This window comes from Bos indicus, chromosome 14 (assembly GCF_029378745.1).
Source record: "Bos indicus isolate NIAB-ARS_2022 breed Sahiwal x Tharparkar chromosome 14, NIAB-ARS_B.indTharparkar_mat_pri_1.0, whole genome shotgun sequence".
In the NCBI taxonomy this organism is placed as follows: Eukaryota; Metazoa; Chordata; class Mammalia; order Artiodactyla; family Bovidae; genus Bos; species Bos indicus.
This window is the reverse complement of record NC_091773.1, coordinates 37,376,056-37,390,511: the sequence shown is the minus strand read 5'-3', so window position 1 is coordinate 37,390,511 and position 14,456 is coordinate 37,376,056. Positions and strand designations below refer to the sequence as shown.

The 14,456-nt window shown below is 34.5% G+C and overlaps 1 protein-coding gene across 9 annotated transcripts in view; it reads left to right on the top strand.

The window, feature by feature from the left end:
- The window catches only part of STAU2 (staufen double-stranded RNA binding protein 2), a 307,659-nt gene that overhangs the window by 23,592 nt on the left and 269,611 nt on the right, over positions 1-14,456 (top strand). For 2 of the 9 annotated variants that reach the window (XM_070802701.1, XM_070802700.1), the window contains exon 3: positions 5,084-5,214. The exons of 4 other annotated variants lie outside the window; for them this stretch is intronic. In XM_070802701.1, coding sequence (XP_070658802.1) covers positions 5,101-5,214 — 114 coding nt within the window. In that variant the 5' untranslated portion in view covers positions 5,084-5,100. Of the gene's footprint in view, positions 1-552; positions 664-5,068; positions 5,215-14,456 lie in introns of those variants that run through there. 3 more of the 9 variants (XM_070802702.1, XM_070802703.1, XM_070802699.1) reach the window with 2 other exon arrangements.

Here is a 14,456-nt window from a genome sequence, read left to right as displayed (position 1 = left end):
TTCCTGGTGTGTTCTGCTCTACAGAAGTTTTACATTTTTGTGTTGTTAAATCTATCAGTTTATCCCGTCATGATTTTTAGGTTTCTTTCTAGAAGTTTTCTATGTTGCAGGATTTTGACATACCTTTAGCCAAGTTTTCTTGTGCTTTTGACATATTTTTATACTCTTCACTTTAATGCATTTGGAATTAATTTTTCTGTCTATTTGAGATAGGGACAGAGGAGCCTGGCGGGCTATAGTCCATGGCGTCAAAAGAGTCAGACGACATAGTGACTAAAATACCACCACAACCATATGAGATAGGAACTTTAATTTTTCCTAATTAACAGGCAATTCTAGTACAGCAGTTTGATCCTTGGGTGGTGATTTTGCTTGGACAGCCTTAGGTTATGGTCTGATGTGAAGTTATAAGCTATGTTTTAGTTGCAGCTGTGGACAGACAGTTACATTTCTCTTAGAGGTCAGGACTCTGTGGAAGGTAAATTCCTTGTTCTATTTTGACTCTGTTCTTTCTTTTTGTTTTACTTGGGAATTCGGATGACCCCCTTCCAGTAGCAGGGAATAGGGAGAGGGGAGCCAGCAGAGAGACATAGACTGTGTTCCAGTCACTTTCTGTACCTGTGATGGACACGGATTCTTCTATGGAGAGACTTGCTTTGGCAGGTGAGGTTAGCCTCTGGTTTCCTGGCATCACTTCAGCTGTAATTTAACTACCTTAAAAATGGTGCTACTCTTGAGTTCTGGCTTAGGCAGCTTTTGGTATTTTGGTGGATTCTGGTCACGTATTTTTTCTGCTACATCCTACTCTGCATTCTACATTCTGCCAGTGGTCTGCTTGCATTTTCCAGAATGTGATGTGTTTAATGTGCTTTCTTCTGCATGTGTGCTCTGGAAAAGCTCTGCCTCTTTCTCTTTCCCTCCCTCACTAACTCGGTGAGTGCCTGCTTTCCTTAACTAATGTAGTGTAATCTAATCACACCCCTTGAAACCTGCCTTTCAACACCCCTTCACCTAAGGAGTCCCTTTAAAGCCTTATCTCAGCACCTTCCATGTTGTAGTCTAGTGTGTGTGTTTCTTCTCTCTGCGTGTTTTCTCACAGACTCTGAACTCCTTTGGAACAAGTATTCTTTGCCTGTTGATTGAAAACTGTCAACTGTATTATTTTGGCATATTTTGAAGATCAAGTCCCAGAGAGTTTAGGACATTTTATTAAGTATAGAAACAGTCTGTCTCAAAAAGCAGGGTAGGCCTCTGTTTTGCTGAGTGTGCAGATCCTGTTGTTACAGCGATTTTACCAACGTAACTTGTCAAAGTTACGGAGAGTTACATGTAAACAAACTTTATATCCAAGGTAAACACTTCCCCAACAGAAATATGAGAAATCTTACATGTAATATATATCACACTTGGGGATTTTTCAATGGAAGCAAGCTTAATATGTTATAGTAAGTCAGTGGAAAAATAATAGCAAATACATGCTTTTTATAGAATAATAAAGAAGTATAATAGTATGAATATAATCAACTTATCCTAACAAACATTTTAACTCTGAATATTTTAGCTTAGGAAGCCATGAAAAAAGTTTATGAAATCATATCATTTTCAGTGATAGTGTGCTAAAGATTATTTATATGCAGAGTAATAATGGATTCTTATTGTTAATAGTATCTTACATCATTTGATTCAACCAATATACTATAATCTAGTAAAAAACAATTATTATTTCTATTTCACTGTCCAGGAAAGTGAGATTTAAGTACTTTCTCAACGTTATGTGTAGAAGTCAGTCAGTGGCAGAGATACCCAAAACAGGCTCTTAGGCTCTTAAATATATGGCATTTGTTCTCTCAGAAGCAAAGTTTTAAAATTGTGAAATTCATTGTCATTAATTTTATTTACTTCTAAGTAGGTATCTACTATTCCAGCCACCAAATTGAATTGAAGCTTTCTTCAGTCTCTTGAAAACATATGAAACAATGTGTGTATATATATATATATATCTCACTTTTTGTACTATTGACTTTTCTAAAAAATAATAAAGTTTATGGATATCAACTTTTATAGACCAATTTGTTTTATAATTTTGTAGATATTTAATCAAAATTTTGGTTTAATTTTTTGTTACTACTTTGTCATTGAACTCTGTTAGTATTGTTAGTATTGTTAATAAGATATCTGATTGAATGCAGGAACAGCTATGGAAAATAAAGTTTTAATCATTTTGTAAAATAAAATCTGAACCAGGACTAATTATTTTTGAATTTACTAACTAAACATTTGGACTTGGAAGTTTTATTGATCTTACATGTATTTTGCACATCTTTCACACCAAAACTTAAACATTAAATCCATTTTTGGATTCCATTCTGTGAATCCATTATTGGATTCATGTAATTTTTATGAAGCAGAAAGTTAGAATGAGTGGAATATAAGTTTTAGTGCCATGTTATTATCATTTTCCTTTAAGGAATTTAGATCAGATTTTCTTACCAAACAGAGCTAAGTTTATAGAGCTATAAACATATTTTAAACACATTTAAACATGCTTAAATCCAGTGCTGTTACTTTTTATACTGTAAAATCTTCACATTATTCTTGCTATGATCTTAATATTTTTTGTATCATAACAGATGAATATGCAGCATTGCTGAGTTACGAAAATTGTCATAGTAGCAGTATAAATGCTGTTTTAGTATTATGCGAAATAACTCATTTTTACCAGGCTTAAATATTTTCTCATTTTCATTCTTCTTTTGCTTTTTGGTGTTCAGGTAGCTGTGTGATCTGTTGTACTTTAGTATTTAACACTATGGTTGCAAGGATCAGAATCTGACTATGGTCCCAGATCATTTTGTATTTTATATAATAACTGACTTCCTGGCACAGAAATGTTTATAAAATGTTTATAAATGCAGATTTCCTCAACTTTCTTGACTAGTAGTCTTTGCCTTTTTTGTGGTGTTCCTTATTTGTTTATTTTTGCTTTGCAAGCCATTTAGAATGGTTTAATTGTAGGATTAACTGTCAACTGTATTGGTCCTACAGTTGGTTGCTTATATTCTTTTTTTTTTTTAACTTATGCCTTACTAGGTATTTGTGTAGTATTGTTACAAAATATTTCTTAATAATGATTGAGATCGTTATTATACCAAATTATTAGTCCTGTAAAGCGTATTAAAAAGTAAATTAAAAGTATTAAAAAAGATGCTATTTTCTACATTAAATCTTGTCATAGAAAGTTTATAGATGAAGTTCCTAAAACCAGCTATTTCTGTTTATTTAATGTATTCTTTATATATTGTGGCTCCAGTTTAATTGAGCAGGAAGTAATCCATTTGCATGTTTTATGCTAAGGTTTTTTTTTTTTTTTTTTAAGTGTTGGTCCATACCCCATGACATGTGGGACCCTATTTCCCCAACAAGAGATTGAACCCCCGCCCCCTTTTTGGAAGGCAGAGTTTCAGCCACTGGACTGCTGGGGAAGTCCCTATGTTTAAGTTTTAAAATTGGAGGTAAAAGAAAAACTAAAAAAGCAGTTAAATATGTCTGTAAATGAGATGAAGGAAAAATACAGGATAAGATACTATAAAAATATTCTGAAGCTGTAATTGTGGTAGAATTTAAAGTACTATGTATTTTAAAATTGTAACCTTAAAACAACCTGTTAGTTAAGTAGAATATACTTATTACTCTTACTGTATAGATAAAAAATAATAGGCTTAGTAAATTTAAGTAAAAATAATTAAGACATTTCAGATTAGGGGAGAGTTTCTTAAGGTAGTAAAGTCACAGACCACAAAAGAAAAGATTGATAAATATTATACGTAAAATAGTCAGTAGAAAAAAGGACAGAACTAGTTCCCAGAAGAGGAAACCCAGATAATCAAAAACAGTTTTGTCAGACATCAGATTGTCAGAGATGAAAATATCTGACCATACTACACATTTTCAAGGTTGGAGGGAAATAGTAATTACCATGCTGCCGAGGAAAGGTACAATCCTTTTTAGTGATGTTTGGGGTAGTGTAACTTTAACTTGTAAGAGTGAGAAATTGAAGACAATCTATTAATAAAAGTCTTCTATCAGTAAGGAGGGTTAAAACATGGCTAAGGTATTGTGATGAAAATTATACATCAGTTAAAAAGTAATACACTGGATCTATGAGTTAAATCTCAAAAACATAATGAAGAGTGAAGAATGTTGTGAAAATGGTATGTCTGTTATATTACTATTTATATGAACTACAAAACCACATATGTCAGGATTATGTATTTCTTTGTGGATATATATGCATGCATATAAATGTATCTTAGATTATCCGAGAGGGATATAGTTTAAATTCACATAGTGGTAGTTTCTGCAAATGATAAAGGGAACTTAACTGGAATGTAATACTGTTTTTCCTTTTTTTAAAAAGTAAGACTAAAAGCAAACAAAATACTAATTTTAATTTTGGGTGGTAACTGGTCATTTGTTAAATTATTCTAATTTTTTCCCCAAAATTTCATTAAAAAAAAAAGTTATGAAAACATAATAGTCAGGAGAGCTAGTAATTAAACTTAGGACTTGATTCCCATGTCTGGAGCTTTTTCAATTTAATATGCTACCTTAGAATGAGAAGGAAGAAAGGAAGATTACATGATAAAACAGTCAGATAAAATTTAGTTTTATAGCAATAAGAATAAGAATTATGTGTTTATGCTAAAATTTCTTGAGAAGAAAGTTATAGGATAAATTAAAAGTTATTATATAATCTTATACTGTTTTTCAGTCTTTAAGCATGCTGTTATTCATGTTTATGTATAGAGAGCAATTTAGGTACTCAGGAAAAAAGTTACCTTAATTTGTTTTAAAATGTGATACATATTTCTATTGCATGTAATGGAAATTTAGATGATTTGAATGATGATCAAATGGTTTGATGATTTGAAATTTAGATGATTTGAAACTTTTATCTAAAATTCATGAAAATAATTTAGTCCAAATATACAATCTGATTTCAACCTGAAAAAGTCAAAACTAGTTTTTCTTCCATTTTGTAAAGTCATTCTTCACAAAAACTTTACAGCCTTTTTATTTACAGCTTCTCTCCAAGATAAAATGGCAAACCCCAAAGAGAAAACTCCAATGTGTCTGGTAAATGAGTTAGCCCGTTTCAATAGAGTCCAACCCCAGTATAAACTTCTGAAAGAAAGAGGGCCTGCTCATTCGAAGGTAAGGTTCCGAAGAGAGGTGGTGAGCCATGCTTATCAAATCTGTGAGATTTATCATCTCAGGTTTTAACTGTGCTTTATTTTGGGGGGAGGGGGTACTGGATGGCCTAAAGGGTCTCTTAGTTCTCTTTTAAAAGTATTTTAAAGTCTGTAACTGTATAGCTCATTATGGTTTGCAGAGTTCATTCTGATATAGTACTTCACAAAAATCTTAATGCAACCACATGAGATACGAATTTTTGATTTCCATTTTGTAAATTAAGAAACTCAGGCACAGAAAAGCTAAGTAACTTGCTTAGTAGTTCATGAGTGCCAGCGCCAGCACTTGTCCATGTATTCTGTGACCTCCAGGTATGGTGCTTTTCCCATGACATAGTAACTGATAACCTAAAAATGGATGCAGAGTAAAAACAGCAACAGTTACTTAGTGAGACGCCTTTTCCAATAGGATGTTTAATTCCGAGATTCACCATTTATAAAAGTTGTATGTGCCAGTTTTGTTGTTAGCTGTGTATTCATTTATAATATTGTTCTTTTAATGTAAAATTGATTTATATTTTTATATAGCCTCATGCATACATGTTTGCTTGTGTATACATTGCAAAGAAATTATGACTAAAGCGTTTATGCTTGAGCTCTGTCATCCTGTTTTTAAAAATACCACTTGTGCACACATATCCTTGGTACATTTTTAATCTTGGATATTGGAGATTATGATAATGATTATACATTTTTGTATGCAATGTGGAAGCAATTGATTCTCTAAAAGTTGGTTAATCTTCATACAGTACAGGCTATTGGATTATTTAATTGTCTTCTAGCATCTCCTTCAAAGTAAGGGAAATGAGATGAAACTGAAATCTGTCCATTTTGTTCCATATTGGAGACTTCTGTGAAGGATTTCTGGGCAGCACTTTAATTTGTTCAGAATATCTTTTGTTCAGAGACAAAGGTAGTAGCCTTTCTCTTCCATACCTGTTAATTCATATCTATTACACACTCTTTCTTTCTACCCTTAATCTTGTTGAAGTGTTTGAATTTCTTACAGTGTCTCATGGTTTTTCACATCTGTCAGATTTGAACACACATCTCACATCTTCCAGACCTTTGTGAAACTTCTCTGCTGCCTCCACTGGGCCTCTGGCAGGCCTTGACCTTCTTAGTTGTAGTTGTTGCTGTGCTGTGCTACTGTGCTGTGTGAGACCATTTCCTTAGAGCAATAAATACTTTATCCTACTACAATTCATAATTCCTGTAGTATGTCTCCTGTTTTTTTATTCTCATTGCCAATTCCAGGAATTCTTCCTTGAGATAGACCTCCGGGTTTGAATTTCATGTTAATAGACTCACCGCCCATGTGACATCACACTAGACATTTGCTGACCTCTGAGTGATTCCATCACATTTCTCATGGCTCACTTTCAGTCTCTACAATATTCATTCTTAATTTTTGGTGATACTGCCTAAATGATGGTTATTTCAGCATGCTGACATTTTAGTGTCTTACATTTCTCCAATTATCTTGTCTTCCATTCTCCTTCACCCACTCATTCCTATGATCAAAGTCTTGATTTTACCATTACCAGTAACTGCAAGACCCTCCAGAATTAGAATCGCAAGCATTCATTTGTCTCTGACACCCAGTTCATTCGGTCTAGTAGTCTGCCTTCAGTAGTCCTTCCACAACACAAGTCCATTGATTCTACCACCTTTTTACTATTTCTCAGTTACCTCAGTCTTCGTTTCCTTTTTCAGCTTTAATTCCATACACTTGGTATGTACCCTTAACTCTCTTCCATTCTTGATTAGAACACGCTTAGCAAAATGCCAACCCAAATCCCAACTCTGCCGTCCCTTCTGAGGTATGGATGAACGACTTGTAGAGGACAATGAGTAGTTGTTTCTATTTCTTTACCAAGTCCCAACTCCTCTTTGCCTAGTCAAGGTCATTCCTCCAGCTTTGTCTCCCCTCTCCTCCCTTAACTTTCTTCTGTGTCATCAAATTCTGCTTCTAATGGACCGGATTCTGCTTCTAATTTGGCCCACATTCTTCTTTGTAGACAGTCCTAGATTCCTTTGGGTTTTAAGGAAATGTGGAGATTCTTTTGGCAACCTCCACCTACTGCTCTGGGTCTTTGATCATACACCACACCATTTAGCCTGTTGCTCGTCTTAAAAAGAGTGAGAACAAGAATAAGTAGCATATTCTTGAATGAAAGGTAGTACTTACAAGTCTTAGTTCAGTTCAGTTCAGTCGCTCGGTCGTGTCCAACTCTTTGTGACCCCATGAACTGCAGCACACCAGGCCTCCCTGTCCATCACCAACTCCTGGAGTCCACCCAAACCCATGTCCATTGAGTCGGTGATGCCGTCCAACCATCTCATCCTCTATTGTCCCCTTCTCCTTCTGCCCCCAATCTTTCCCAGCATCAGGGTCTTTTCAAATGAGTCAGCTCTTCACATCAGGTGGCCAAAGTATTGGAGTTTCAGCTTCAACATCAGTCCTTCCAGTGAACACCCAGGAGTGATCTCCTTTAGGATGGACTGGTTGAATCTCCTTGCAGTCCAAGGGACTCTCACGAGTCTTCTCCAACGCCACAGTTCAAAAGCATCAATTCTTCGGTGCTCAGCTTTCTTTATAGTCCGACTCTCACATCCATACATGATCATTGGAAAAACCATAGCCTTGACTAGACGGACCTTTGTTGGCAAAGTAATGTCTCTACTTTTTAATATGCTGTCTAGGTTGGTCTTAAGTCATAATTAATTTTAATGTTAATATTAGTTGGCTAAGTCTGAGTCTTTTTTGTGGAAAGTAAAGTCATTTGCATTTATGCATGTATGCTAGTGGTTTTAAGTGAGACATAAAATATATTTGAGTGAAATAAATGATTATCTCTGGCATGAAAAATTTAAACCTAGCCCCAACTCATTAATTTTCTTGGGACATTAGCCGGTTATATGGCAACTTCCATAGGTATGTAAAGATGTGTTTATGTACACACACACATGTTTAACAGTAGTGGTTCCCAACCTTGGTTATTCATTGGAGCTTTAAAAAATACTTAAGCCTGAGTCTTACTCCCAGAAATTCTGATTTAATTGGTCTTGGATGAGGCCCAGATACCAGGACTTTTTTAAAGCTCTCAGATGACCCTGATGTGCATCCAGAGTTGAGAAACACAGGACAGAGATTAATATCTTCAAGGTGGTATAGAACTGTCTTCTCATACATACTTCTTGATGGGAAGTATTGATCTATATTTACATGCTTTCTTCTTTCCTCATTGAGTCTTACAGAATGTGAACAACTTGCAGAACTTTCAATGTGTGACTAGTAAATAAAAACTATTTTAATGTTTGCCTTGTCCCCTTTTATTTTTGTTATTTGTTATTCCTTATATTTATGTGAGTTATTATGACATTGCTGTATTGTATCTCTTAGGTACCTAAATCTAGTTCTTTATTTTCTTATGACTTGTTTAGATTTTCTCAAATCTCAAAAGAAGGCTATTATAATGCAGACAGCCATGAATAACATAAAGTGGTATTTTCTTTTTTTTACTTTATTTCCCTATTTTGATGAGTTGTAGATATGCATGGCTGAGTGTTAAGAAAGCTGCTGTCATAGTGACACTTGAAGAAAGTTTACTCTGGAATAAATATTGCTGAGGGAGGCAGTTCTACCCAGTGGCCTTGAAGTGAAGTATTTTTCTTCTTTTAATTCTTGCTAGATTTACCAGGCTTGATCTTTGCCTTACGTTATCTGGCTTGTGTGGCCTCAAACAACTTAGAATCTCACCTGTAATTTGAGAACTATTGTACCTGTTCTAGTATAGTATAATAGGATGATAGTTTGTAAATTCTTAGCAAGTATGTTGATAATGGAGATACCTGGATAATTGTCTCATTGTATGTTATTAATAGTTGTATACAGGATTTAAAAATCCTTGGTAAAATATCTGTTGAGTATAATATGACAGACACTGTTCGTTTTTGGAGCTTTCTGCTCTGCTGTTTTGCCTCTTTGTATATTCTGGATTCAAATCCTTTATTAGATACGTGCCTGACAATTATTTCCCCCTCTTCATGGCTTATCTTTTTCTTTCTTTTTTTACAGTGTCTTTTGAAGAGCAGGAATTGTTAATTTTGATGAACTCCAGTTTATCCATTTGTTCTCTTATAGATTTCGTTTTTGGTATCATACCTAAGAAATCTTTGCCCTATTAGAGGTCATAAGATTTTTCTTCTGTGCTCTCTTCTAGATGTTATGTAGTTTTTACATTTGGGTCTTATAATTAGATCTAATTGCCACCTTGAGTTAATTTTTATAGATGATATATGTAACAAAATTTATTTTTTATTTCTGTTTTTTGGTTACAGATGTTCAGTTGTTGAAGAGATTGTCCTTTTCCTACTTCATTGCCTTTGCACCTTTGTCCAAAATCAGCTGTCTATATATATCTTTATTTCTGGTCTCTGTTCTGTTCTGTTGGTCTCTTTTTTTCTGTCTTTAGGCAAATACTATGCTGTTTTGATTGTTGTTTTACTCACTAAGTCGTGTGTGACTCTTTGTGACCCCAGGGACTGTACCCTGCCAGGCTTCTCTGTCCATGGGATTTCCCAGGCAAGAGTACTAGAGTGGGTTGCCATTACCTTCTACAGGGGACCTTCCTGTCCAGGGATCGAACCCATGTCCCCTTATTGGCAGGTGGATTCTTTACCACTGAGCTACCTGGGAAGGACAACTATTTTGATTACTATAGCTTTATAATCTGGTAGTACCAGCCTTCTACTTTTGTTCTTCATTTTCAGAGTCGTTTTGGCTATTCAATACACTTTGCATTTTCATACAGATTTTAAAGTCCACTAGTCCATTCTATAAAGCACCTTGTTGGGATTTTGAATAGAACTGCAGTGAATAAATAGCTCAATTTTGGGAAGAGTAACATGTTAGAAAAATTGAGTCTTCCAACCTATGAACAAAGTATCTCTTGTTTACTTAGACATTCTTTAATTTCTCTCAATATTTTGTAGTTTTCAGTGGACAGGTATTTCTCATCTTTAGGTTTATTTCTAAATATTTCATGTTTTTGAAGCCATTGTAAGTGGTATGGTTTTTAAAAATTTCAATTTATAATTTTTCTTATTAAGCATTGCTAATATATAAAAATACAGTGATTTTTTTGTTCTGTATATTTTCTTTTATAAATTTTAAATCATTGAAATATGTATAGCATTTCTGTATAAGTATGCACACATGAGAGTGTGAAGAATAAAAGTACAAATAGAGAAATCTGAAGATTCCTAGTTTTTCCATAGCAGGTTAACTTTAATTTATACTGTCAAATAGTGCTAAAAATAACTGCCTTTCTAATATAGGGAATCCATACAGTGCCAAAGAATGTAGAAGAGAGTGAAATATATCAGATTATTTTTATGATACATTAAAAATTCTTTTTATAAATTTTTAATGTAATTAAAAATTAATATATTTATTTTTGGGTATGCTAGGCCTTCGTTGCCGTGCAGGCTTTTCTTTAGTTGCAGTTAGTGGGGCCTCGTCTCTGGTTGTGGTCACGGGCTTCTCATTGCGTGGCTGCTGCTGCTTGCGGAGCACTGGCTCTAGGGCGCGGGGCTCAGTAGTTGGGATTCCCAGGCTCTAGAGCACAGGCTTAATAGTTGTGGTGCACGGGCTTAGTTGTTGCACGGCATGTGGAATCTTCCTGGACCAGAGATCAGACCCATGCCTCTTAATATTGGTAGGTGGATTTTTAACCACTGAGCTACCAGGGAAGCCCTTTTATGTATTTTTTAAAGGTTACTTTCCATTCATAGTTATTACACAATGTTGGCTCTATTCCCCATTTGTACAGCACAGCGTTAAGTCTGTTGTATGATCAGTAGTTTGTACCTTCCATTCCCCCATCCCTGCATTTCCCCTCTTTTACCCCTACCCCAGAACCACTAGTCTGTTCTTTCTGTGAATCTGCTTCAAAAATACACTGATTTTTCTATATTGATCCAGCATCTTGCAGTCTTGCTAAACTCACTTATTAGTTCTAGTAGACTTTTTTTTTTTTTAAGATCCTGCTGTGTGTCCCACAAGCTATTTGTGACAGTTTTAAATCTTATTTCCCAACCTGATTGCCTTTTATTTATTTCTCTTGCTCAATTGCATTGGCTAGAACTTGCAGTGCAATGTTGAATAAAAGTGATCAGCACAGACATCTCTAACTTGTTCGTGACTTAGTCATTCAGTTTTCCCTCATTAATTGTGATGTTAAATGTAGCTTTTTCTATAGATGTCTTTAATTAGATTGAGGAAATTCTTCACTACTTTTATTTTTTTTGCTGAGAGTTTTAACATGAATTAATATTGGTTTTTGTCTTATGGTTCTTCTACATTGATTCTGATGGTCATATGACCTTGCTGTTCTTAATCTCTTATTATTGTGAATTACATTGTTTGACTCTCAGATGTACAATCAGTCCTTGTCTTTGTGGAGTGAAATGCTTGGTTATAAAGTATTATCTGATTTCTGTATTGGTGGATTCCATTTGTTAATGGAATTTTGATAAGGACTTTTATGTTTTGTGTGGTGTGTAGTTTTGTTTTGTTTTCCCTGGTAGTATCTTATTGTGGTTTCATTGTCAAAGTTATGCAAACTTCATAACGTAAATCAAGAGGTGTTCCTTCTGATTCAGGTTTTGGGAAGAGTTTTTATAAATTGGCATTATTTCTTCCTTAAACGTTTGGTAGACTTTATATCCAAATAATCTGGGCCTGGAATTTTCTTTGTAGGAAAGTTTTAAACTACAGATTCAGTTCCTTTAACATGTATTAATATAAGGCTATTCACGTTGCCTGTTTCTTCTTGAATGAGCTTTCATAACAGTGGCCTTTAAAAACTTAGGCTGTTGAGTTTATTGGCATAAAGTTAAATATTCCCCTGTTGTCTTTTTAATATTGTGAGAATCTGCAGTGATGTCCTCTCTCATTCCTGATGCTGGTAATTTGTGTCTTCTCTCTTTTTTCTCATAGAGGTTTACAAATTTTATTGATCTTTGCAAAGTACCAGCTTTTGGTTTTTTGGGTTTTTCTCCATTTTTTTCCTATTTTTTATTTTCTTATGTTTGCTTTTACCTTTATTACTTTTTTCCTTGTTTACCTCAGCTTCGATTTACTCTTTTTCTAGTTTCTTCAGATTAAAACTGAAGTTAACTTGAGACTTCACTTCTTTTGTGGTGTAGGTATGTAGTGCTGGAAATTTCCCTTTAGTATTTTTAATAGCATCATCTTTTGAGATACAGTATTTTCATTTGCATTCAGATTAAAATACTTTCTGTTTTCCTCTTTGATTTCTTCTTTTCTCCATGGGTTATTTAGAAATGTGTTATTTATTTAGGAATGTGTTATTTATTTTCTAAATATTTGGAGATTTCTAGAGATCTTTCTGTTATTAGTTTCTAATTTAATTCCATTGTGGTCAGAGAATATACTTTACATCACTTGAATCCTTAGAATTTGTTGTGAGTTATTTTATAGTCCAGAATATTGTCTGTCTTGGTAAATATTTTGTGAGAAGTTGAGGACAAATGTATATTTGCCCCTTTTGGGTAGAGTGTTTTAAAGACATTGCAGTCAGTTTATACTGGTTGATAGTGTTGTTCAGCTCTGTTCTGTTCCACCTGATTGTCTGCTGTCATTGTTATATCAATTATTGAGAGGGGATATTGAGTCTTTGACTTTAATTGTGGATTCTTTATTTCTCTTTGGAATTCTGTTCATTTTTGCTTCATGTATCTTGAAGCCGTGTTGTTAGTTGCCCGAGTGTTTTTTTTTTTAATTAATTTTTTATTGGAGTATAATTCTTTGCAATGTTCTGTTAATATCTGCTGTACAGCAAAGTGAATCAACTACACATATGTCCCCTCTTTATGTAGACTTCCCATTTAGTCACCACAAACATTGAGGAGAGCTCCCTGTGCTGTACCGTAGGTTCTCATTAGTTACCTGTTTTATACCTAGTGGTGTATATATGTCAGTTCCAGTCTCCCAGTTCATTCCATTCTCCCTTTCCCGCCTTGGTATCTGTAAGTTTGTTCTCTACATCTTTGTCTCTATTTCTGCTTTGCAGATAAGTTCATTTGTACCATTTTTTTAGATTCCACATATTAGTGATATTATACAGTATTTGTTTTTCTCTCTCTGACTTATTTCATTCTGTATGACCATCTCTAGGTGTATCCATGTCTCTGCAAATGACACTGTTTCATTCCTTTTTATGGCTGAGTAATATTCCCTTGTATATATGAACGCATTGCCCAAGTGTTTAGAATCTTTAGTCCTCTTCTTGATTAGTTGGCACCTTTGTCATTATGAAGTGACCTTTGTTATTATCGGTAGTAGTCTTTGCTCTGAAATCTACTTTGCTTAATATTATTATAACCAGTCTGACTTTTCATTAATTTATGTTATCATGATATATTTTTTCTATCCCATTGCTTTTAAACCATGTGTCTTTATAGTTGAAGTGCATTGCCTGTAAGAAGCATGTAGTTGGATTTTGTTTTCTTATCCAGTTTGACAGTCTCTACATTTAAAATGGGGGTATTTACACCATTTTAACTTTCATAACCATTCTGTGGTTATTACCCTGATTTCACTAAAGAAGTAAGAAGACAAATGGAAAGAGTAAATAACTTCCTTACTGTGACACATAGTAAATGGTGGATCTGTGACTTAAGCTCATAAGCAGTATGTCCCAGGACTCCTACTCAAAATTGCTACTAAATGTTTATTATAGTGGGACTTTTTTTCCTCTCCAGGTTTTTTTTTGGTTTGTTTTTCTTTTGAGATGTAGTTCATGTATAATGTTGCATTGTTTTTAGGTGCAGCATAGTGGAATTCTTAAGAGGTCTCAGAAAGCAGAGAATTGATTTGGATACATTTGCATTTTATAGCATGTTCATGTTGATGATGGCATGGCTTTCTGGATCTTAGTTTCCCAACCAGGGACTGCACCCAGGCCCTGGCAGTGAAAGCACCAAGTCCTAACCACTGGATGGCCAGGGAATTCCCAAGAGGGACAGTTTGATGGGAAAGTCTTATGTGAAAGAAATGGTGTTAGGGTGGTCTTGTAGTAATTTAGGAGAGAGATACATTGATACTCTTAACTGAGAATACAGATAAAGGCCAGATATGAGAAGTGTTTTTGAAATTGAATCAGTTGGATGCAG